Source organism: Castor canadensis, chromosome 12 (genome assembly GCF_047511655.1).
Source record: "Castor canadensis chromosome 12, mCasCan1.hap1v2, whole genome shotgun sequence".
In the NCBI taxonomy this organism is placed as follows: Eukaryota; Metazoa; Chordata; class Mammalia; order Rodentia; family Castoridae; genus Castor; species Castor canadensis.
The window spans coordinates 31,710,849-31,737,124 of record NC_133397.1 but is presented as its reverse complement, the minus strand read 5'-3'; the positions used below and the strand labels follow the sequence as shown (position 1 = coordinate 31,737,124).

The following is a 26,276-nucleotide window of genomic DNA, read 5'->3' as shown; positions in this document are numbered from 1 at the left end:
CTTGAAGGAAGTACGACACTGCTCAAGCGGAAGTGGGCTGCGGGCTGTTGCGTGCGTGCTCTGCTAGCCGTTGCGTGCGTGCTCTGCTAGCCATGTCGGCGGCCAAGGAACCTCTGGAGTTCCATGCCAAGCGACCCTGGCGCCGGGAGGAAGCGATAAAAGATCCGGACGAGGAAGATGAGAATGATAGCGGTAAAGCCGAGAATGGCTTCTCCCTGGAGGAAGTGTTACGCCTCGGAGGCACCAAGGTAACGGCTGTAGAATCCCGGGGAAGGGAGATAGGTGCGGGTGCCAAAGTGGTTCCTTGGGTGTTGGGGCAAATGGCTCGCGGCACCCACGCTGCGGAGAGAGAGGGCGTCACGGACCTAGATCCCACCCTCGAGTTGCGTTCGGTGCACTTCCCGCACTACTTTCCACTATTCTTTGGGGGAGGGGGAAAAAAAGGGATTGAGCGTTTTATATTGTGGCCTTCCCTAAATGTAGGTGATCCTTTCCTCTTATTGACGCGGTGTGGTCCTAAGCTCAGTGTTATTGGAACTTGAATTTCTGCTCTCACTGCGGCCTTCCGCATGCTCACTGTTCGCTCTGGAATCCTTTCATAAGCCTTAAGTACGTGGTACGACCAACGCTAACTGGTGGTGCTATGGAGAAAAGGGGGACAAAGGGGGAGACGGAGAGGACATTACGGTTTTCAGTGAGATCATCGGAGAATGCATCACAGAGAAGATTTTCGAGCAAAAGCCTGAAGGACAGTAAAGAATGAGCTTAGTGCCAGTCAGAGGGAACAGCAAATGCTGAGCACGACTGTGCCTCACCTGTCCCACGAACCGCAAAAATGACATTGCAGCTGAAGCAGATTGAAGGAGAGAATAGGGACATAGGAGGTCAGAGAACAGGCTTTTGCTGCAGTTGGAAGATTGTAAGCAACTATGCCACATTAATTTCCAGATTTTTAGAAATACTCATTTCTTTGAGTCCAGACTTTGTGAAGATCAGAAACAAGAGAAATATTAGCCGTAGGGGCAGTTTGCTCTCTTCCTTCCCACTTTTATCGCCTGCCATCCACTTTCCTTTCTAGTAAGCAGTTTTAACAAGTATATTTTATATCTTCCAGGGATAGTCTGCAAATGCATCCACTTACGGGTATGAATGTGTGTTATTTTTTAAGCAGATACTACCATATATTTTGCATCTTCCCCCCCTTAGAGATCATTCTGTATCAGTGTATAAAATTTTGTGTCACTGGTTTAATAATTGCATAAATCAATATGTCTGTCTTAATTTTAACTAATGAGTCTTTTATTGAGGATACTTCGGTTTACATTATTTTGGTATTTTAAGTCATGTAGTAAATAACCCTAAACAAATATTTTTCCTCACGTTTTTAAGTGTATGTGTAGTCAAAATTTGTAAAAATGTCACTGTTGACATTTTTAAAGGATATAAGCCTTTTATTAATGTTTTGGGACTTTATTGTTGTCTTAGTAGCAGGATTAAACTCAGTGCCTCAGTGAATTTGAACCATGCATGCTAGCCCATAGTTTTGATAGAAGTTCACAAATTGCCCTCCATAGAGTTGGGCCAGTTTGCATTCACATTTAACCAGATATGAAAGTACCTCTTACCCTACCCTCTCCGAAATACTACTTTTATCTTTGCTTATCTGACATTAAAAAATGGGTGTATCATTTTGGTTTTAATTGGGATTTCTATAAATGCCAGTGAGGTTGAAGAGCTTATTTTCTCTGTACTGTCCATGACCTTTGCACATTTTTCTCTTGTGCACATCTTACCAATGTGCAGGAACTTTCATATTGAGCTTTTAAAACCAATTATTTTGATATGAGTTGGTACTTTTTTTTTCCAGTTTATTGTCTTTTGATTTGGCTGTGTTTTATGAAAGAGACAAATATACGGATAAATGTACTGATCCTGTCCTTTGTGAACCCTGAGTTTATGTTAAATTTGAAAAAGTTCCCTGTTCTGAAACTACCTTTTTGGTTGTGGTATATTTTCTATTGTTATTTTATGGTTTTATTTTTCACATTCAAGTGTTCGATCCATCAAGTATTTTTTAGTAGGAGGGAAACCCAGGTAAAACTGTAATAATTCTATTCCATTGATTTCAAAGATAAGTTTTACCTGAAGTACTGGATTTGTAATATATTTTTAACTTTCTTATGTTTTTTTACACAGCAAGATTACCTTATGCTGGCTACTTTGGATGAGAATGAGGAAGTGGTGGATGGAGGCAAAAAAGGAATAGTTGATGATCTTCAACAAGGTGAATTAGAAGCATTTATCCAAAATCTTAATTTGGCCAAATATGCGAAGTCTTTAATTGAAGAAGATGAGCTTGCTAAAAAAGAAAATGCTGGCAAAAAAGAAGCAAAAGTATCTAAAGTAGATAATAAAAAGCAAAATGCAGAAAAGAATGAAAGAACATTGGTCAGCAAGGTAAAAAATAAGAATAAGCCGGAACAGCGTTCTGATAAGAACAGCAGTCCCATAGTGAAAGAGAGCAAAGGTAAACAACAGGACATCTTTGAATTTTTTGAGAGACAGACATTGCTACTCAAGGCTGGAGGCAAATGGTATGATCTGGAGTATAGCAGTGAATACTCCTTGGAAACCCAGTCTCGGGATGCTGTGTCTAAGTACAAAATCCTGGCTCAGAAGCTGTATGAACATGAAGTCAACTTATTCAGAAGTAAGACAAATAATCAAAAGGGAGGCTCTTCTACCTGGATGAAGGCAATTGTATCATCAGGAACACTAGGTGACAGGATGGCAGCCATGATTCTTCTCATCCAGGATGATGCTGTTCACACACTCCAGTTTGTAGAAACGCTCCTGAACCTTGTTAAAAAGAAGGGCAGCAAACAGCAGTGTCTTATGGCTTTGGATACTTTCAAAGAGTTGCTCATTACAGACCTTTTGCCAGATAGTCGGAAATTGCGCATTTTCAGCCAACGTCCTTTCAATAAACTGGAACAGTTGTGCAGTGGCAACAAAGACTCAAGAGATAGAAGACTGATATTGTGGTATTTTGAACACCAGCTGAAACACTTAGTAGCTGAGTTTGTGCAGGTCTTAGACTCATTAAGCCATGATTCCTTAGTGGCCACTAAAATCCGAGCCCTGCTGGCTGCTCATGAGCTTCTTTGCAACAAGCCTGAGGAAGAAAAGGCTCTTCTTGTGCAGGTGGTGAATAAACTGGGAGATCCTCAGAACAGAATAGCCACAAAGGCCTCTCATCTATTAGAGACATTGCTTTGTAAGCATCCCAATATGAAAGGAGTTGTGTGTGGTGAAGTAGAAAGGCTACTCTTCCGCTCAAATATCAGCTCCAAAGCTCAATATTACGCAATTTGCTTTTTGAATCAAATGGTCCTCTCCCATGAAGAAAGTGAATTGGCTAACAAATTAATAACACTTTACTTTTGTTTTTTTCGGACTTGTATCAAGAAAAAAGATATTGAGTCCAAAATGCTTAATGCTCTTTTAACAGGTGTGAATAGGGCATATCCGTACTCCCAGACTGGTGATGACAAAGTGAGGGAGCAGGTAGATACATTGTTCAAAGTGCTGCATATTGTAAACTTTAATACCAGTGTGCAAGCTTTAATGTTACTTTTCCAAGTAATGAATTCTCAGCAGACAATATCGGATCGATATTATTCAGCATTGTACAAGTAAGTACATAGCTTTTCAATGTATAAATGTGAGGAATAAGTGGGTCTAGTATAGCACATGTAATGTGGTGCCCCTCTGTTGGCCAAGAGGAGGAATTAGAGGCCGGAATTTAGTTCTCCCTCAGCAACTTGGTATTCAATTTTGAGTTAATCACATCATTTCATCTAATATTTCAAAATCAGCCTTTTAAATAATTTGGAATACTAAGGAAATAAAATTGTAGGTATAAATGAAGCTTCATCCTCAACCTTAGTTTTATTTGCCCGCCCTCCTATCTTTCATATAGTCATCTAGCTATTTATTCAACCAGTATTTTTTTAAACTGGGCATGGTAATGTGTACCTATAATCTCAGCACTTGGGAGACTGAGGTAAAAGAATTGAGTTCAAGACCATCCTGGGCTATATAACAAGACCCTATCTCAAAAAAAAAAAAAAAAAAGCAAGTCTTTTGAGTTCTTATATATGCTGCCCATGTTCCAGGTGCTCAGAATACAGCACAGTAAACAGAAACCTCACACTTAGTGGCCTTTCCAGAAAGTATTTTAAATAGGGAGTGTTGAGGGGTTGCAATTTCAGAGTTCTTATTTAACATTTAAGATTTTGTTTACTGAGCTTTACATCTGTCTTGCAATTCAGCCATTGAAGTATGATATTTTGAACAATTTATAAACACTTTGGAACTGTTTAAGTAGGCCAACAAGTAACATTAAGAATTATTCTTCTAATTTGTTTTTGTAATTGTATGTACATATATCTTGTGAGTAAAAAAATGTAAAACAGTGGTTAATAGCTTAGACTTAAGCCACACTGGGTTTGAATCCCAGCTGCTAGTTTGCTATGTAACTTAGGGCAAATTACTTAATTCTCATTAAAACCCTATCAGTAGAAATGATCTCATTGTATCTTACCTCAGTTTAGTAGTAAAATACAGACAAAAAGCACCTGTCTTGTGCTGTGCAGTTATGATAAAGATTATGACCCAAAGTTACACAGCCAGTAAACTTTAATGAAATAGATGATTAATATATATGTTAGCTTTCCATTACTATAACAAATACTGGAGATATTCAACTTAGAGAAAAGTTGTATTTTGGCTTATAGTTATAGTGGTTTCAATCCATAATAGACTGGCCTCATTGTTTAAGGAGGTAGCACATCATGGTGGCAGCAAAATCATTCACCTCATGCCCAGGAATGAAAGAAGAGGAAGGGACCAGGTCTCACAGTCCCCTTTTGAGGACATGCACCCAGTGACCTAAAGACCTCCCACTTAGCCCCCACCTCCAGAAGTTTCCACCATCTCACAATAGTGCCACACTGGGGCCTAAATCACATGGACCTTTGAGGGACATTTAACATCCAATCTGTAGCAATATGTGTATTAGCCCATGTAGTCTGTGTATGTTACATGCTTAACAGCGTCTGACACATTGTAAGTGCTGGCTTCTACCCTAATTATTAGTGCTACTCGTTTCTGCAGTTTAATCCTCTCCAGTCTGAGGTACAGTAATTTGTGGCAAGTCCACATCTCTTGGTTTTAGAGCTCACGGTGTGTCCTGGCACTCTTGCTCTGGTACACAAAAAGAATATCAAAGGCCTTCCCGCAGCTCTTACCAATCTACAGTTTTTAAAGTAATAATGTTTTTAGTTTGGGAAGCGTTACAAAGATAAAAATGTACAATCTTTGGGGTCCTGAGGGGTTTTTATTTTAATTCTTGAGTGTCACAAGAATTTCTGATTTTTAGAAAACATTTGGAATCTATTAGAAAACATTTTTCTATGTCCATTTAACATCACAATCTACTTAACACAGCAGTCTTAACATCTCAGAGAGAGAATGTGTTCATTCACCAGTTCATTTGATTTCTGTTTGCCAGCAGCTCTCAGAGAGAGATTTTTTTGGTTTGTTTGTTCTTTGACAGTACTGAGGTTTGAACTCAAGGCCTCATACTTGGTAGGCAGACACTCTGCCACTTTAGCCATGCCCCCAGGCCTTTTTTGCTTTAGTTATTTTTCAGATAGACTGTCAAGTTTTTTGCCCTGTGGGCATCAGACCTATAGTCTCCCAGATAGCTGAGGTGACAGGTACACACCACCACAATAGCCTATTGATTGAGATGGAGTCTCACTTTTTCCTCCAATGTCTTGTCTCTTAAGTAGCTGGGAGTATAAACATGAGCCACCATAGTTGACCTTCACACATGGATTTGGGGTTTTTTTTTGTTGGTTGGGGGACTGGGGTTTGAATTCAGGGTTTTGAGTTTGCAAAGCCAACACGCTACTGCTTGAGCCACACCTCTGGTCCATTTTGCTCTGGTTATTTTGGAGATGGGGTCTCGCCAAGTGTTTGCCTTGGGTGGCATCAAACTGAGCCTCCCAATCTCAAGACTCCCAAGTGCTTACAGGCTTGAGCCACCAGCACCTAGTCAATGGGTGGATTTTGTTAAAAGGCTTATAAACTCTTTTGAAATATTTGCTTGCTCTTGGTTTTACTGAAGATCCTTTAAATTCTTTTAAATCCCTAATTAAATGAAGGATCATAGAAATGACATGATTTGGCTTACAAAAATAGGATTTATCAAAAATTTTAGCAATATGTCCTATCTAAATTCTTCTAACATGTTTGTGTGGGCATAGGATGGAGTTTGTGACAAAAAAACTGAATTGAATGCCTAGAAGTATTGAAAAGGAAGTATCACCAAGAGGCTTTACAATTACAGAATTGACAATTGGGAAAAATGGGTATGTAGAACAATATGAAAACATAAGTGTTTTCATTTCTGGTAGTAATGGAGAAAAACCAGTGGAAGTGCTTAGAACAAAGGAGGTAATGATTCCACATATTAAAACTAATGTGGTAGGTTGTATTTGTCCTCGTGTCTGAAGGTCCAGGCCAGTTGAGGCATCTCTAGGATTCAGTCAGAGGGCTGCAGGTGCAGCCCAGTGGTAGAGCACATACCTGGTAGAGCACATACCTGGATTCAACCTGGCACCCTGCCCCAAAATAAAAAGTAACACATGAGATTAGAGTTGAGCAGCCTGCAGGAGACATTGGGGAGAGAAGGACACATAATAACTATACTGACTCAAGTGTTTGAAAGCTGTGATATAAAAGTCTAATTAGGTTGTATTGCTTCAGGGGACAGTAGGGGCCCAATGACCTAATGACCTCATAGTTGGAAAGAACACAGGAGTTGATTCAACTGTGGACAAAGAAGGGATTTCAAGAGGCTAGAAGTATACCTCAGTGGTAAAACACTTTATCTAGCATGCAGAAGGCCCTGGGCTCGATCCCTATCACCAAGAGAGAAGGGATTTGTAGCAGTGGATAACTAGTGACCGAGTGATGCACAATCACTTACAACATTGAGTACTTATTAAATTCATATTCTGGATTAACAGCAATGACTAATATAGACAAAATCCCTATTCCATTAGACCATGGCAGAAAAGGCAGGAAAGCCAAGGAAATAGTTTGTGAAACTGAAATACTTACAAGTGGGACTGAGAATTATAGATAAATCGGTTTTACGTACTGTGGATGTGCAGAGAGTTGGAGAATGGTGTATGTAGAAAGGGTACTATGCAGTTGGTACATTGGACCAGAGATTCTCTGAAGTCCTCATGATTTAATTTTCTATTGTTCATAGATGGTCTTTACTAGAACTATCGCAAGGGCTGCCTCTGGTCACCCAGTGAGTATGTAGCAATATAAGAACAAAAATCCACATCTTACAGTCCACTGCTTTGTAGGTCAGTTTTCATTATCTGGTTTTCAGTTAGCTTTCAAGTGGGGTTTAGTATTTGTATAAAAATTACAGTGCTAGGGTTGTACCCTACTGATTTATAAAACAGTTGGAAAAAAGAAAGAAATCACTCACAAAAAAGTGTCTTGTTCCTATGACCTTATTTTCCTTTTTTGCCATCATCATTCTTTATATACAGATCACTGATTCCCATTTTACCTGATAGGTCAGAAATGGTCTCGTTCTAACATAAGCAGGAAAGTTAGCCCTGACTAAGGTGAGGTTGTGACAGGTTGTAGAGTCTCTAAAATATGACTTCTTGGCTGTGGGATGATTTTATGAATAAATACTTGACCATGGTTTTATTTTATAGAAAGATGTTGGATCCAGGGCTGATGCTGTGTTCCAAACAAGCTATGTTTCTTAACCTTGTCTACAAATCCCTGAAAGCTGATATTGTGTTGCGCCGGGTGAAGGCTTTTTTGAAGAGGTTGCTACAAGTCACTTGTGCACAGATGCCACCTTTCATATGTGGAGCTTTGTACCTCGTGTCTGAGATCCTTAAGGCAAAACCAGATTTAAGAAGTCAACTAGATGATCACCCGGTATATATTTTACAACTGCTTTTTAAATACATTGGGTTCTGAAATATATTGGTTGGTATTGTTTTACCATTTTTGTCTTCAGTGACAGTAACTTAATTTTCTAGAACATATTATACTGTGAGTTCTAGAGTTTGACAAACCTGGTTTTTAGTGCCAGGTGTACAGTTAACTAGGTGGGCAGGTTGCTTGGCCCCTCTCTTTATAATAAACTGTACTACACTAGAGACTACAATTATGAGATAGCTATGAGAGACTATAGAGTTAGTCAATCTCTCAAGCTCATTTCTGGAATTTTGAAATAAAATTAATAATAATAGCACCTGGCTCATAGGTTTATTTACAACACATCAGGTATGCATTTGAAGTCTAAGTGCTTTCAAGTAATACAGTTCAAAGTCTTAAGAACTTTTGACTCAAACTTGTTATGTTTAGAAATAAGAGTGCAATCTCCTCTCATTCTAAATAGCACTGATGGCCATCATTTTACTTTATTAGTATTTTCGTGTTTCACCAGAACTGCAGTAAGCAAATGCCTTCAAAACTCTGCATTGCAAATTGAATACAGGCTTTATTTGCAACTTGCCGTTGATTAACATAGATTCATTAAACCATTTTTTTTGTTAGGAATCTGATGATGAGGAAAATTTTGTTGACATCAGAGATGATGATGACATAGAAAAAGTCAATGAAGCAGACAAAGAAGTAGAAATAGATGCAATAAAAAAAATTGAGGCAGAGGAAACTGTGTCTGAAAGTGATACAGACATTAAAAAACCAAAGACTGCTTCCTGGGTACATTTTGATAATTTGAAAGGTGAGTTTCTTTTCATCTTTAAACTATTCCCTTAAACTTTTAAACCAGAAAATTAGTTTTCTTCTTGATCTTCAAAAATAAAATTCTTTTTTGGCCTTTACGCATGCTAAGGAAGTACTCTACCATAGCCATAGAAGTACATTTTTAATAGTGCAAGTGACCTATATCTTTATAAACCAAACTACATATTTTAAAAATAAATCTTAGAAATTAAAGTCAATACAATTTAGACCTGTGAAGATTGAATGAAGAAACTATGGAAATGTTAGTTGCACATAAATCTCATTTCCTTTCAGCAGTATGAGTTTATACCTTGAAACGATTTTAGTTTCTTGGCTTGTATTTCTACATGTAAAAACCTCAAACACGGAACACATGAAGATATCCAGAGGTGGTATATGCACAAGTTTGATTTCTGAACAGAAGTATTTGGTTATATTGTGGATTATGTGAACCTTTTGTTTGACCATCATATTCAACCTGTACAGATTCTTAAAGCAACGTTTCAGGTTAGAAAACCTGTGAAATAGAAACCTTGAGTGGTTTTACACACACACAAACTGAATTAAGTCTTAATAGAATATTAGAGCCAAAAGAAATCTTAGCAATGTAACCTCTTTATTTGTAGCTACAAAGAATACTAGCCTTTGAGGACCGAGAAATGTGGTTCCTGACCCATTTCTTCAGATTTGTTGTGGAACTTATGGTCAGACTAATTTTCCAAATTTCAGTTTGGAAAGTATAAAAGAGAAGTCTGGTAATGGCCAAGAATGTTTTCGTAAGAATTTATCAGTTACCCTGAGGACAAAGAGTCATCTTTTAGAAGGATAACAGGCATATGTTAAGAGATAGAGACAGTTCATAATGTGTTCTGAAAACATGAAAATAACATAAATGTATGCCAAGTAAGAATTATTTCTGGCATACTTTTGATGATAGATATTTGGAGCACTGTACACCTCCGAAAGATCTTTAACATAGTCCATCTTTTCATTTATGACCTATTTTTTACACTTTTAGTTGCTATTTAAAGGATTGAAGAAATCTTTTAGTACTTGGGATAAATGCATTGTCTGGTTTATTCAGGAATAAATGTTAGCTTAGACATCAAGATAAATTCTTGAGAGGGCTTAGAGTTTTTACTCTAACATGCCTGGCTAACCATGAATGTTGAAGATTATACCTTTCTATGATAACATTAGTTGTGGGTAGTTTTAGTGTCCTCTTGGGTTAGGAATACAGCATTTGAAAATTCATTTTGTTGTTCTTAGGTGGCAAACAGTTAAAAACATATGATCCATTCAATAGAAATCCTTTGTTCTGTGGAGCTGAAAACACAAGTTTTTGGGAACTCAAAAAGGTAAAATAATTTTTTTTAATTCATTTGTGCTATATATTCTTGCTTTCATGGCTTTACCATCTTGAAATTTTAATTTTTTTCAAATAGTAAATACAGGAGTTGGCATGCATGAAATTCCCACATTTAGGGAAAGATAGAGTGTGAGGTGTTCATTATGAAAAATAGCATTCGTGTTGTACCTAACTTATAACAGTATTACTTTTTATAGGTAGGTGATTGCAGCTAGCTGCTGTAAAATGGATATATTTTGTTTTTATGCATTAGATATCTGCAGTTTAATGATAACAGATTTTTTTTGCAAATAAAGTTACTTTTTAAATACAGGAGGAGAATACTCTTTCTGTGATTTCCTTTGTAAAGCCAGTATGCAGTTATTCTCAAAAGTGTGGCCATAGGCCTCTTACCATCTCTGACCCATTTTCAGTGAGGCTGCAAGGTCACGGCTACTTTCATTGTGATAGCAAGATGTTACTAGTCTTTGTCACTGTGTTGACAGTGGCACTGACAGTGTGAAAGAAGTGATGGGTAAAATTGCTGATCCCAGGGCACAAATAAAAGATACTAGTAGTGCTAGACTGCACTGGTAGCCATTATATTCACCATTATATTATTCACTGCCTGTATTTGCAGTAAAAAAAAAAAAAGTCTGTCACTTCAGAATAATGAAGTAGGCAGTTACCGATTTTATTTTCTTGACCTTCAAGTACATGTCTTTCAAGCATTCCATGTGTTCCTATAACAAATATGCATGCATACTTTTGCTGGGCTCAAAGTAGAAAGGTTGTCTCACGTTTCAAGGAAGAGTTGCTTGTGCAGCTGTTCCAAACCCGTCTGCCACTGCATCATGAAACCAGACTGACAGACTGCTCACTTAGAATTGGGTCTTTAGGAGACATTTTCTTAAAAATGAATGAATCGATCCTGTTACTTCAAACAACTGACCGTATTTGTTGTCAGTGACAAAATTTGAGTGCTCAAGCAAAGATTAAAATTTTAGAGACCTAATAACTAGTACCTTGAGGTTGGCGGTATCTCAATATGTAAAAACTACTGATGAGATCAGTGGTTACACTTAACCGTTCAACTTGAGTTTCAGTGTAGCATGAAAGAAAACCCACACTTACATGAAAGACTTATTAAATCCTTTTTAAACAACATCCATGTGAGACCAGATTTTCTTCATAGACATTACAATGCCATGGAGTACAGAGAAGTCTCTGTTAAACCAGACATTAAGGAGATAAACAAAACTATAAAATACTACTGCTATTCTCATTAATAGTTCTGGTTCTAAAAGTTGTTCTTCATAAGCATGTTATTTACATTAATGTGTAATGGACTTATTTTAAATGAACTGTTTAAATTTTTCTATTGCAGTTTCTAATAAAGGAAAATATAAATAGACACAGCCCAATTAAATAAAAGCTCTTGGGATCCTTGATTCCTCTCTCCTCCCTGGTACTGGGGTTTGAACTCATAGCCTTTACTGGCTAGATACCCTACCACTTGAGCCACATTCCAGCCTTTTTTGAAAAAATCATTTGAGACATAGTCTCACTGTAGCCCAGGCTGGTCTAGAACAGGTTGGCCTCCAACTTGGGAGCTTCCTGCTTTGGTCTCCTAAATGCTGGGATTTTATAGGCATGTGTTGCCATGCCAACTCTGGAATCCTTAATTTGTAAGTATAAAATGGTCTAGAGACCAGATTGTTTGTGGGTCACTTTTCTGATGTGTTAGCTTAAGTTTCAACTCTAAATGTCCTCAAATAAACTATAATTGCATGAAGAGTTGACCTTAGAAATATTAACATTCACATTTTTCTTTTTAGTTATCTGAGCATTTTCATCCCTCTGTGGCCCTTTTTGCAAAGACTATCCTTGAGGTGAGTGTAAAAAAGTAAGAAAAAATAAGTATCGTACTTTTTAGTGATGAGTAATTGGTCATATAGTGTTTTCTTTACCAGATCATTTATGCTTTATTGCCCTTGTAAAGGAGCAGTGACTTTTTTAATAAAGAACAGCAAATAGGTCTTCCCATTCTCTAAGATGGGTGGAAATGTAGGACATGGGAGAACTACAGTAGCTATCATATTCTGGCTCTTCTGGAGAAAGAATGCTTTCCTCTTTCCCATTTCCTGTGCTTGCCACTTTAGGTTTTGATTCCTGGCTGATGGTTAGATGCCCTCCATTATTAATGGTATTTATCTATTCTTAAAATAAGTAGCGCCTCATAGAATATGTATGTACTGATATGTTTAATTTTTTTCTAGTATAATATGCATGAGAGGGATATTTTACTTATTGCTTATTTATATTTTATTTATGTCTTTGATACAATGTAATAGCTTATGTTTTTCTTCTTTTAAATTTATATAATTTTTTAATTCAGTACTTAAGTCTACCCCCCTTTCCACTTTTCAGGGAAATTATATTCAGTATTCAGGGGACCCACTGCAGGATTTCACACTAATGAGATTCTTAGATCGATTTGTGTACCGAAATCCAAAGCCACGTAAAGGCAAAGGTACGCTTCCATTTACTGAACTGTTTAGTTTTCACTGCTGATGTTTAGTAAATGATATGAGTATATAACTAAGTCTTAAATTAGACTGTCATAATTTTACATTTCAGAAAATACTGATAGCGTCGTGATGCAGCCAAAGAGGAAACATTTTATAAAGGATATTCGTTGTCTCGCTGGTAAGCATAAAAATTGCAAACATATCCAAAGGAAATGATAGTATGATGGACATTTTGTAACGTAACCATCATCCATCTTAAACATTTATCCCCCTTTTGCCATTCTTGTATCATCTATAGGTCCACCAATGACCCCATATATGTAATTATTATTTTTTATAGTTTAGACCATCTTAAACTCTGTATTATAGGCCTAGCAGAACAAAAAAATGACAGCTGGCTTTGTCATGGTGTGTGTTTTGGTTTTGGTTTTGGCAGTACTAGGGATTGAACTCAGGGCCTTGAGCTTGCCGACCACTTGAGTCATGTCTCCAAATCCTTTTATTTTAGTTTGTTTTGTAGATAGTGTCTTATACTTTTCGCCCAATCTGGCTTCGAACTTTAGTCCTCCTGTCTTCATATCCTGAATTGCTGGAATTACAAGCATATATCACCATATCTGACCCAAGCAGTATCATCTTAAACATAGTTGATATTTTTCTACATTTAGTACCTATCTTCTGAATCCTATTCTGCATTTCTCTTCAGAGCAGACATTTCTTTCCATACCAAATCTTACCTCATTTTTGTTCAGAGGTTAGGATTAAGTTAGATTTTATGTATTTGTTTCTGATAGACTTACTTCATAGAAACCCAGAGATAAAAAAGGGCTTATCACTCAAAGTAAATAGAATTAGAATTTAAAATCAAATCTTTCAGTCTAGATGAGTCAGAAATCTTAATTCTGAAGAGGGAAACTTAATATTCTTATAGTTTCTTATTCTTGTTTCTGAAATTAAGTACAATTATGGAAAATTCTTCTTACCTTTACTTCTTGATCTAGGATGGCAAGCACTACTGTCATTTTCTTCTAAGACAAAAATGGCAAGTTTAAAGTGATTATTCATTGAAAGAACTCTTTCGATTTTCTCTTGAAATATGGATCATGAATACAATTGGAGAACAGTGAACAAACCTGTTCTTTCACTATGATGGGGTTCTATCCTGCCTTTCTCTGTAACCAGTCATTAGTTTTGAATGTTGAGTCTTTTCCACAGTTTTCCAAAGATTGTCCTCTGTACCACAGAATCCCTCGTCCACCTTTCTCACATTTTATGATTTTAGAATTGTTCATAATGCTATTCTAGTCTTACAAGCTTGAGTAACATAAAGGAAATGACTATAAAATGCTTTGATATATTTTTATAGTGAATAGTAAGGAGTTCCTTGCAAAAGAAGAAAGCCAAATACCAGTGGATGAAGTGTTTTTCTACAGGTAATATACTCAATATAGTTTTCCTTGGGGAACTTTTTAAATTTCTCCATTTATAAAAAGCTTTGTTAACATTGGCATATTATGTAAAGTACAGAGGATGTCTGTGTGTCCAGTTTTGTGAAAAAAGTTTAAGTTACTCATTCTGCTACCTTAGTGACCCTAAAGTCAGTTTTGGTTTAATCAGTCTGACTTTGTGGAAGTTAGGCTTAATTTCTTTTAGGTTTTTTTTTTGTTGTTGTTTTCTTTGCATACTGGTGTTTGAATTTAGGGCCTACACCTTGAGCCACTCCACCAGCCCTTTTTTGTGGTGGGTTTTTTTCAAGATAGGGTCTCTCAAACTGTTTGCCCTGCTACCTTTGAACAAAGATCCTCCTGATCTCTGCCTCCTGAGTAGCCAGGAGCTATAAGCATGAGCTACCAGCACCCAGCATCTTTTAGTTTTTTAAAGGAAAAAAAAAACAGGCTCTTGCTAGGTAATGCAGGCTGACCTGAAACTCACAATTCTTATACCTCCCTTCCTGAGAGATGAAGTTACAGGCATGCACAATGCCCCATTTTGTTTTTAATACAGTAACTTTTTATAGGCTTAAATCTTCTTAATTTAATTCCGTGATAACTCATGAGTAATTTATCCAGACCATGGATTTTTAGAGTAGAATTAATCAAAATTCATTCTGCTACAACAGAAACAAATTCTAAATCTACTGGCATTACTGTTAGTACCTTATAATAGTAAAAATTAACTAATCTAGTTGGTTAGATTTAATTTGGTTTACTTTTTAAAAATATTTAGTGTGAATAATTTTGAAGGTATGATGACATTTTGAAAATGCTGTTTTATATCCTAATGTAATAATAGAATTAACTCATGAATTGTTAATGATTTGCAGTTAGGACCACATTATTCATAAACTCAGATCCATTAGTGTTGAAGCTGAAACTTCCTGTTACTGTGTCTTTATTTTGTTGTTTTTGTGGTAGAGGATCAAACTCAGGTCCTCAGTGCATGCTAGGCAGATGCTGTTATCACCTTTAAACTCAGACTTAATTACCCTTCACATTTGAGAAGTTCATAGCTATTTTGTTGAATTCAAACTACTCTTAATATATTAAATACAAATTTCACTCATTTGCAGCCAATATTATTGTATACATAATAAGATAATACCCTTAATAACAATCAATATATAACATGCATTTTATTTTAGGTATTATAAAAAATTTGCTGTGGTTAAAGAGAAACAAAAACGAAATGCAGATGAAGAAAATATAGAAGATGTGGATGATGAGGAGTTTGAGAAGATGATTGGTAAGTGTTTGAGTCGGTAATCTATTACTGTATGTTAATGGATGTGAGTGGCAGAAGTGAGCTGAGTTGTTGGAACTCATTTAGCTAAGGGCATCGTGTAAATCACAGTGAAGGATTACAGAATGTTGTGGTGGCATATGGTAACTCACCACATTTGCTCTAGAAAAATATATGACTGCTTTGAACTGTGTGAGAAAATTTTTACTTACATGAATGTTTTCATTATTAAAACCTCATAAAAGTAGAATCCATTTTTATTGTTCATAATCTCCTTAGACTACCGATAGCTATAGTCTGCTGCTGCATCTTTTTTATAATCCACAGAGCTTAAGCAGTTTTCATTGAAATTTAAAAAACAAACAAAATATATGGAAAATTGGAAAGGCTTAGTGATATCACTTTTATACATATATTACACACATATATATATGTATTTTACATATTATATCTACTAAAAATAAACAAGTAGTTCTTGTAGAGTTAAAAAGAACTGCAATTACCAAATGTTATTTTATTTAATTTTTTTTCCATAAAAGAACTGTAGAAAGAAGTGGAAATTAACTGGAACCCATTTTAGTTTAGGAGATTTCATTAAAATCAGTGTTTCATAGGCTCAGACATAAGACACACCAGCAGTAGTCACATTTATATCATTTTGGTGCTTGTTGTAAACAGAATCATGACTCTATGACTCTGATTTAGATAAAACATGTCAACCTTGTTATTCTTTGCTATCGCTCAAAAATCTTTCATTCTCTGACAGATACATTTGAAGATGATAATTGCTTCACCTCTGGAAAGGATGATCTTGACTTTGCCAGGTAAAATATTTTTCTTCATTCTTCTGTTTACCCTCTTCCCAGCATTTTCCAAATTGTTGTCCCTCAGAACCATGGACTACATTGTGATGTATGAGGGAAATTATTCAGCTGAGTTTTGGAAGCACTTTTATTTTTGGACCTTTACATTGCACATTAGTGCACCATGAGCAGTTTGTAATTTCCTTTTAAGTCAACAGCCTTGCACCCTGCTAATCACCATAATGCACTTTAGAAACCACTGCCCTCTTTTACATTTCAAGTTTTGATTTTTTCCAGCAATGTGAAAAAAGGAACAAAAAGGGCTAAGAATGACTTGGAAGATGAAGACTCAGAGGATAGTGGTGAGGAATTTGGTAACTTGGATGATGATGAAATTTCTTTAGGAAGTATGAATGATGAAGACTTCACTGAAATTGATGAAGATGGAGGCACATTCATGGACATATTAGATGATGAAGGTGAAGGCAATCCAGGTAAGCATTTAAAAAAACAATACTCAAACTGTATGTTCTCAGTTTTAGGCTAGTTTTTCTAATAAATATTTTTAATGTAACCCCACATTCAAACTTACACTCACATAGACTGGACACAGTGGCTCATGTCTATAATCCTAGCTACTCAGGAAATGGAAATCAGGAGGATCATGGTTTAAGGCGGACAGGGCGTTAAGGCAAGCCCCTATCTCAAAAATCACCAAAGCAAAAAGGACTAGGGAATGTAGCTCAAGTGGTAGAGCGCCTGCCTAGCAGCTGGCTCAAGGCCCTGAGTTTAACTTCCAGTATAACCAAAAACAAGTTGGGGGGCAGAGGAGTGCAGTGGATCATTTATATAATCCCAGCAATTTGGGAGGCAACAGGAGAACCACAGTTAAAAGCTAGCTAGCCTGGGCAAAAAAACTGAGATTATATCTGAAAAGTACTTTTAAGAAAAAAAAAAAAAAGGACTGGGATCATGGCTCAAGTGGTAGTAGGCCCCAAGTTCAAGCTCCAATGTTGCAGATTTTTTTTAAGAAGGAAACTAAACTTTTTTTAAAAATCAGTATTCATCATACCCCTAGAGCATAGATGAAGATAACTATTTTGTTGTAGATTAGCAGAGAGCTCCCAAAATTGTATGTATACACACCTGCCTAGCATCCCTGCTACTTATTCTGGACCTCAGCAAAAGTTCCTTGCTTTAAGAAGTTTTAGTGTACTCGCACAAAATACAGAACTATACCAATAATACCAATTACTGTTAGTCTTGACCTCACTCTGTCTTCTAACTGTGCTAGTGGAGTTAGACGGCTGTAAAACCCACGTGGAAGAGTAGCGTAGTGCCTTGCCACTAGAATAAAAATTTTTGTATACCTTGAAGCTATTTTCCAGCCCTGTTATTTTTAAATTGTTTAAAAGCAAGTTGTTTTTTTGTTTTTTTCTGGATAACAGAATTTGATCAAGACAGCTCTCAAGTCAATACTAAAAGAACCAAGAAAACGAATACAGATGATTTTGACTTTGCTGGGTCATTTCAAGGTAAGGAAGTGCACTTAATACCAGTTTCTCTGTAAAAAGTCTTACTTTCATTTTTCAAAGTAAACTTTTATAAATTGGTTGATTATGATTAGGATTGTTTTTTTTAAAGATGTTGTAATAGGTCTTTTCCAATGTGAAAATTTTTATTTCCCACATGTACATGCATTATTTATCTTCCTAAGTTCCTTCCTCTTGCATTTAAATATCTCTAGATAATCTTTGCATTCATGTTTAGTACAGTCATTAAAGTGAATTTTCAAATACCTGTTGCCTTTTTCTTTACTCAAACCTTGCTCTTTGCCATTTGACCCTTATAAAAACCCTTGCTCCTTCGTTAATTTCATTTTCTTAAATATCTGCCACTTTGCTGCCATCATATAATTCTAATCTCCAAAACAGCTAACATAAAGATATTCATTCTTTGGGGTAATCTGTTCTGCCATTCTTTTTAGTGTGTAAGATTATGTTTTACAGTATAACCCGAGAGTGCTAATAAAAGAAAACAGTGCCTTACCAGGAGGTAGCTTAAGTTTTGATAAAAATGTAAAAAGCACTACATATTTTGTTTCTAATAATGTAGCTTTCTCTTACTGGTAAATACTGATGAAGAAAAATAAATTTGCAAAGTTAAATAAAAATAATCCAAAAATTTTTCTTTAAAGAAAAGCTTTCTTTACATGTTTATAGTAGTTTCTAAAATACTTATGCCTACAACAGTTTTATCAGTTCTTTCAAATACTGCTAGCATTATTTAACTGGTAAATATTTATATTGTTATATCCAAATTTTGTCTTCCCTTTGAATTCTATAAGATCACATCTTATTAAGAAGATACGCTTAAAATCAAGGGAAAGTTTTTCTGTAGATCATCCCTCAGATTTTTTTTTTAATGTCAGTGAACTTTTTATTTAGTGATTGATGCTAAGGATAGTGCCGTCTGTCTAGAGGTATTGTGTGTCATTAGCAATAAACTTTGAAAAAATGGTATAAAATGCTTATTGATTGAGATCACAGATGTAAACCTACAGTATGAATAATAATCAAATCATCTCCCAGTGCTATGCCAACGGCTATTTACTATCTTATCAAAAGTGGCTTCTTATGTGTGTACACAAAAGACTTGCTTGTGATCATAATTGTTCATAACAGCATTATTCATTAATGCCAAAAAATGGACACAACCCAAATGTCCACTGTTGAATAAATAAACAAAATGTATAGTATATCCCTACAATGGGACACTATTCAGCCAGTGGAGTGTAATACTAATACAAGATACAACATGGCTAAGCTTCAAAATGTTAGGTTAAATGAAAAAATCCAGATAACAGGAAGTCACATACCATATGATTCCATTTATATGAAATAGCCAGGAAGGGCAAATCAGGAATAGGGTGTTATGACTGCATGTAAGCACTGTGATCTTTCGGAATTGGTAGAAATGTTCTAAAACTAAATTGTCATGATGAAGCACGGTGTAAATTTTATTAAAACAACACTGAATTATTACAGCTGAATATTACAGCATAATTATTTCTTAGTTGAGCCAGTTTTTAAAAGTAGCCTCTAGTAGTGCTAGAGACATTGTCGTCAAAGACGCAGTGTGAATTACTTCAAGAAGGGTGAGAATGAATAAAGGCAGTATTTCTAGTTACTATATTTTTAGGATACTATTAAGCGAATTTAAGCTAATAAATATTAAATATAAACATTTTACTACTATGTCTATTTTTAAGATTCAAAACTATAGGTGAACTAACAAGCACATCTTTATTTTCATAACACCCACCAACAAAAGTTCATTGAAAAAACAGTAATTATATCTTCAGTCAACTTCTTCATAGTCCAAAGAATAAGGCCTCTGAATTAAAACTGACATTTTGTCTTAAATATTCCAAACCCCATCCGTGTCAGCTTTGGAATTTTAATCTGGAAACGATACTATGGTATTTCTTCTAATCTGGTCAGTGGCCAATTCTGAAAAACAAGAATATACTACTGTCATCTGGATAGTTCTATTAAAATGTCAGCTTTTTTTTAAAATCCTGTATACCAACTCATTAAACTGTATTTCTTTAAATGCCTACTACCTACACTATTAGAAGATAAGTGTCATTGTGTTTTTGCCAAAATGTAATTTTTAAGATAATATCATGTTGAAAGATGTACTTTTTTTTCCAAAATGATTGAATTTAGAACTGAAAAATATAGTCACATTTTTTTTTAGGACCAAGAAAAAAAAAGAAAAGAAACCTCAATGACTCTAGCCTATTTGTATCTGCTGAAGAGGTATGGCTAATTTACTGATTTAAGAAGTTAGATATTCTACATTATTATTTTAAGATTTCTAATCCATTTACCTCCCCTCCCCCCTTTAAGTTTGGCCACCTATTGGATGAAAATGTGGGGTCCAAGTTTGATAACATTGGCATGAATGCCATGGCTAACAAAGATAATGCAAGTAAGTAACTTGAATTATTAATTGAAGTTGTCAAAATAGTCTTGGTCTGGGGGGTGACTGGCATTTCATCTCCCCCTTCTGGAGGAAGGATTAAAAGTATTTAGACCACATCAAAAAAGGCTACAGACTACAAAAATTAAGTTTTTTTAGGGAGGTGGGCTGTTTTTATATAGTATGGGTTTGCTAAAAGTAACATGTTTAAAGACATTTTAATTTTTTCTGATATTAATAGTTACTGGTTTCTATTCTTTCTCAAGTAAAAGTGTTGAGGGGAAAGGAAATCTTTGTAGCATTTGTTCCCTCCCCTATTCTTTCACTTTATAAAGCATTAGTCTTTGACAATAAAATTAGAAGAGCAGCAAACAAACAACAGGGTTTGCGTAGTAGGTGGGAAACTGGAGGCAATGGCAGACCTGGATTTGGACATTCTGTGGGAATCTCGTGTCTACATTACAATAGCCTCATCCTTCTCCTTTCAAAGGTCTCAAACAGCTTAAATGGGAGGCTGAACGCGATGACTGGCTACACAACAGAGACGTGAAAAGTATCATACAGAAAAAGAAAAATTTCAAAAAGAAGAGACTGAAAACCACTCAAAAACATCAAAAGGCAAAGAAAATGAGAACTTCAAAGTAAAAATATAAACTGAGATTCTACTTACTCTTAATTTTTGCTACCCAGCCATTTTTCTTGGTCTTGCTCTCTGGTCCCATACATTCCAGACTGTTCAATAGATTTGTAATAAACTATAAATAAAAATAGCTGTCATTTATAATGTCATGTAAAATGTGAAGATTAAGCTTACATTAAAAAAATCTTTTTTCATTTTGCTACATCATAAAAGGAAAAAGACAACAGGATTTCGTAATTCACATGTAAGCCCTAGCCATTCTACCAATTATTGTTATACACACTGCTTATTACATTATACCAGCTATATCCTTAAGTAAATAATGGCATCTTGTTCATTTTTTAATGATCCCATGAGGTAGGCATTAAAACTCTACTTGACAAGAGAAAGAAATAGGTCTGAGAAGCTAGCAAACCTGAGGGAAAAAATAAAAACAATCTTTTCAAAATGAAAATTTAAGCTATGGCTTGTTCCATTGCCAAGAAACAGTCTAAAGGTCTCAGTCTGAAGTCCCGTCATCCAGCCTCTTGGGGCAGGGGTGTATCTCAGTGTGGAGCGCTTGCCTAGTGTGTTTGAGACCTTAGGTTCAGTCACCACCAAAAAATAAGAATCCAGACCATTACCATCATCTGCTCTCATCTAGATAACTCCAAGTAAGAATCTTCCACACTGTGCAATCAGAAAACTAAGATAGGGTGAACAGTATTGTTGGGAATTGACATACCCCAAAATACTTACCTAGTCCCCAATCAAAAATTATTTCAGAATTTGTAAGTTATCTGAAAAATTTATACTTTATTACTTAAGGAAAACCATACCTTCCAAGATGAAGGGAAATTTCTTGCTCATTGTTTGCCTGAAATCTGATGTTAAAAAAAAAAGTCTTCAGATTAAACATGATCAGAAATTCATTATATTAACACACAGAGCCACAATTTTGTGCTTTAAGGTCTATATGATGGAAGACATATATACATTAAACATTTGTTTTGAAGTCCTTCTGGTAATCCAAGAACTAAATCTTTTAGGATAGGATCTAAGTTATACTTGCCTTAACATGCAGCCTTCTTAGAGTTATTTTAAAGTTTTAAAGTGTGACATGTATGTAATGATGTGATTTTATTTAAAAAATGTGATCCTAAAGCACATTTTCAGTATTAATACATAAATTCCTTAGTGTGATCTTACAAATTGTTTTTTATAGATGTCATTTACCTTGACAGGAAGTATAAATAAGAGCACACCTAGTTTTTAAAATTGACACTAAACTTCAGTTTGCTCTTAAAAACTGTTGGAGCTGGGCACCAGTGGCTCACACCTATAATCCTATCTACTTGGGAGGCTGACATCAGGAGGATCACAATTAGAGGCCAGCTCAGGCTAATACTCTGCCAGACTCCATCATCAAAATAACAGCAAAATGGCCTGGAAGTGTGCCTCAAGAAGTAGAATGCCTGCTTTGCAAGTGCAAAGCCTTGAGTTCAAACCCCAGACCCATCAAAAAAAAAAAGTTGGGATGTTTTCTTTATACCTTTACAGTTTAAAAATACAGACTATACCCTGAGATAGCAAGTACTTTGAGGAAGGTAAGTGCAAACTTCAAAGATAGTTACCACTATCTCAGGGCTGTTTCCTGCTTTAGTTAGGAAAAGAAACTAATTTCCTAACTTAAAAAGTTGAGAGCTCTAATGTAAAACTTAATAGAACATTTAAATCTCTTTCAGTAATACCTGGAAAAGGTTTTTAGTGCCCACTGTTGAAGCTGTGGAAAAATACTGCAGCCTGAGGAAACTTACTCTGAGAATGCAGTGAAGTTACCTCTATGTACCTCTTTCTTCTGTCTAGGCAACAGGAAGTGTAGCAGGTAGACTAAGTTTCTTCCATCTGTGCTCCCAAACTAAGCCTCACCAAGGACCCTGGCTCTACTCTTCCCCACTAATAAATTCCATGGAGGTGTGAAATAGTTTCTCTAATCTGTAAACAACATTTTTAAGGGGAAGTGTGAGTCACCTATAATAATGACTACCCATGTTCCCCTTCTGTCCATAAAAACATCTAATACATGGAATCTGAAGAAACATCTTGTCCAGAAATGTCACTAGCATTTAGTACCCAAAATACAGTAACAAACTATCACTCTCTAGAAAGTATTAACTACTGAATTATGATTACCTTGGCTTGTGTTCATCTTATTAAACAAAAAATATGCTCCAAAAATGCCCATGAGTTCAGCTACTAAAACTCCTTTAAAGATCTTCTTTGCCAGTGGTTCCATGGTACGGGCCATCCTGAATTTAACAACAAATTTGTGCAAACCTGAATAAGCATACTTAAATTTCAGTTGCCACATCTATAAAAGGAACTCCATTCCCATAGTTTGAACACATTAACTTACAAAAATAAGACCAAAATTACTGTATATTTATTTGTTGTAGATGTGTCCCACATACCTAGTTTTCAATCTCCTTGCCTAAGGAGCCTGATGAATCAAAGACACAAGATTGAATAAAGTACCAAAAGAAAACCCAAGAAGGCATTGTAAAAAGAACTGACAGTTTACAGAACACAGATTTTTAAATTGTCTCAAGGATACAGAATCGTGGGAGAGCTTTTTACCTGACCTAGAACCTAAGATACTCTCTAATGGGCACAGTTATGTGAAGGCTCTAGCTAAAGTGCCTTATAATAGTAAAGTTGTTTTATAAGTGGTAATACCTTTTTCATGACTGGAGTTCTTCATTATTAATATTGAACTATGAACTACAGTTCATTTTGCTAGACATAGGATACAAAATTAAGCAAAAATAATTGGTTAATTCTTGCTCCAGAAATGCTACTTTTCTAAGTCTTTAAAACTTTGATTGTATCACTCGAGATGTTTAAAAGACATTCCTGAGCCTCTTCCATGCCCCCCCTCCAGATTCTAATTCACTAAATCTAGGGTTGGCACCCCAATAATCTGTCCTTTAGCAGGCACTCCAAATAACTACACAAGAGGCCCATGGACCAGAATGATAGGAAGTGGTAGCTGGTTTAGATCTTGATTCTCTTCCTGTAATTAAAATAAAAAGTAATCAAGAGGACTGGCGGAGTGGCTCAAGCAGTAAGAGTGCCTGCCCAGCAAGTGTAAGGCCCCGGGTTCAAACCCCAGTGAAAAAAAAAAGAAAAGAAAAACCACTCAAGAAAGGGTGTTTAGTAAACTAGTAATATAGCTCAATAGTACAGTAAGAGTGCACACTTAGCAGGTATAAGGCCCTGGGTCCAATCCCTAGCACCTAAAAAACTGAGAGGGTTCTTTTTCTAATTAAAGTAAAAGCTAAACAAGGAAAAGGCCCATATGGCAATAAACTAGAATATGGACTTACTGAATATTTGAAATGTAAGCCCAAGTTTTTACTGTCCCTATAACCTCAAAAGCAAGAGAACCACTAATTTTTCATCTCAGATTTTGGTTCTTCCACACGTGTGCTATCACACTGTTCTTTGTCAAATCAAATACAGTTTAATACTCTCTGGTCCTAGAGGTCTGTTCACAGCCAGGCAGTTAGTACTGCATTTACTTCTGCCTCCTTTTCACAATGCCTAAGAGTGGAGGTAATTAAATACCTTCCTTTTGTAGGATTATCCTTCAATCCTTACCAGGTGTCCCTCCTCCAAACATTCTCGTTTCTCATTTTGATAATGTGATCGCCCAGGACCAAAAGATTAACACATTATTATTATTATTATTATTATTGGAAATGAAGCATAAAGTTAGAGAACTTACATACAACCAAAAGGCAGATGAGTAGGTAAGAAGGGAGAGTTGTCTTGCTCTTCCTTACCATGCTGTACATTACTACAAAATAAGTCATGCTCTGTACAGAGGGCTGTACTTACGTGTGAAAATGGAAAACTGAGACATATTGAAACTATTCCAGGAATGGGGGGAGGGGCGAAAGGAAAATAATGGAGGAGTGCATTCGACTATAAGAACTTTTGTAAGTGTCACAGTGTACCCCCAGCACAATAATAATATGATTTTTTTAAAGCTTTAAGTTACTTTTAATGTTCACGGGGCAGAAAGAAAGTCCAAATACCGTACAGTAAAGACACTGAGCTTCAGGACAGAGTTTCTGCTGATTGAAAGCCCATTTCGGGGGTCAAGTGGCAGAGCGCCTGCCTAGCAAGAGCGCGACCCTGAGTTCAAACTCCAGTTCCGACAAAAAAATAAAAAGGTAAAGACCACCAGGGACACGCCTGTTGCCCAAAGTGGCCAAAGGAGACATGCCAGAGGCCTCTGACCTCTCAGCCCTGCGGGAGGGCAGCCCGGGTGAGGGTGCAAGTGCAGAGCAGCAGGCGTGCGCGTCGCGGGGGGCCTCCCGCGGGGCTGCACCAGGCTAAAGCAGGTAAGTGGGCAGCGGGTGCCCTGGTGGAATTCGCGGCATCTGTGGGCACCGTGCTTCCCCACGGCAAGGTCTCGGTGTACAAATGGGAGCCGGGGTTCTCAGCATGCCGCCCCGACTCGGCGTCGCTCCACCACCTCCCGCTCCCCGGCCTCGGTCCGCAGCGCTTGGCCGGCCAAGGTCGCCCGCCGCCCGGAAACTTCCGGCCCACGCTCCTCGCGCTAGTTGGAGACAGTGACGCTTGAGTGTTCGCATGATTACAGAATTTCGCAAGGTTCCCCCAACGGGGTCCCCAAGTTAGAAAGGTCGTCACGCAGAAGCCATCACGGCTGTCTTACCTGAGACCTGCCCGTCCGTACGGCGCATGCGCAGGGCCGGCTCGCCCCGCCCCCTCTCCTCGCCTTGGCCCCGCCCGCCCACCTTGACCCCGCCCCCACATCCTGGTTGTCTGCTCCTGTGCTTTAACTGCGACCGCGGGCTACCTGAGTTATTTAACTTAGCCCAGAAGATAAAAGCTGAGCGTACTGACAAGCCTATCGTCTCAGCGATGGCGAGAAGCATAAAATAGGAGGATCACCGTCCAGGCTGGCCTGGGCAAAATTCGAGAACTTCTCTCCAACATAACAAGAAAAAAGACTGGAGGCCTGGCTCAAGCTGTATAGCATCTGCCTAGCAAGCATGGAAACCCCGAGTTCAAAGCTCAGTACCGAGAGAAAAAGAAAAAGAAAACAAAAACAGAGGATCAACAACATCAGCACACCTGGGAGCTTGCCAGGAATGCAGACCCACTGATTCAGGGTCAGTACTTTAGCCAGATCTCTACACAATTAAACTGAAAATTTGAGCACTAGCTAGATAAAAAGAGCAGGAGAACCTCCCTATGGAAAGGAGTAAAGGGGAAAGAAAAGAATATATAGCCTATTGAAATGGCATGTGCAGGACAAAGCCTGAAATGTCCCAACCTACCTTCACAAGTAT

General features: G+C 36.9%; 2 protein-coding genes across 3 annotated transcripts; one reads left to right on the top strand and one right to left on the bottom strand.

Annotated features, from left to right (window-relative positions):
- The first annotated feature begins 9 nt into the window (after window positions 1-9).
- Cebpz (CCAAT enhancer binding protein zeta) lies at window positions 10-21,107 on the top strand. Its single transcript, XM_020167139.2, has 16 exons — window positions 10-248; window positions 2,197-3,695; window positions 7,818-8,049; window positions 8,674-8,863; window positions 10,135-10,223; window positions 12,052-12,105; window positions 12,644-12,746; window positions 12,854-12,922; window positions 14,111-14,177; window positions 15,386-15,486; window positions 16,250-16,307; window positions 16,584-16,780; window positions 17,735-17,821; window positions 20,049-20,110; window positions 20,201-20,282; window positions 20,764-21,107. The coding sequence occupies exons 1-16, from the start codon at window positions 93-95 to the stop codon at window positions 20,916-20,918; spliced, it is 3,201 nt and encodes a 1,066-aa protein (XP_020022728.2). The 5' UTR covers window positions 10-92; the 3' UTR covers window positions 20,919-21,107.
- Window positions 19,573-25,692, bottom strand: Cebpzos (CEBPZ opposite strand). Of its 2 annotated transcripts, XM_020167141.2 has the most exons (5): window positions 25,637-25,692; window positions 23,086-23,201; window positions 21,732-21,776; window positions 20,944-21,028; window positions 19,573-19,798 (listed from the first exon to the last, which is right to left on the bottom strand). In XM_020167141.2, exons 2-4 carry the CDS (start codon window positions 23,198-23,200, stop codon window positions 20,946-20,948), a joined length of 243 nt encoding a protein of 80 aa, XP_020022730.1. In that variant the 5' UTR covers window position 23,201; window positions 25,637-25,692; the 3' UTR covers window positions 19,573-19,798; window positions 20,944-20,945. The 2 variants fall into 2 exon arrangements, with proteins under 2 accessions (XP_020022730.1, XP_073905620.1); XM_074049519.1 differs by lacking the exon at window positions 19,573-19,798 and having other exon boundaries at window positions 20,823-21,028.
- Between the last annotated feature and the right edge of the window lie 584 nt (window positions 25,693-26,276).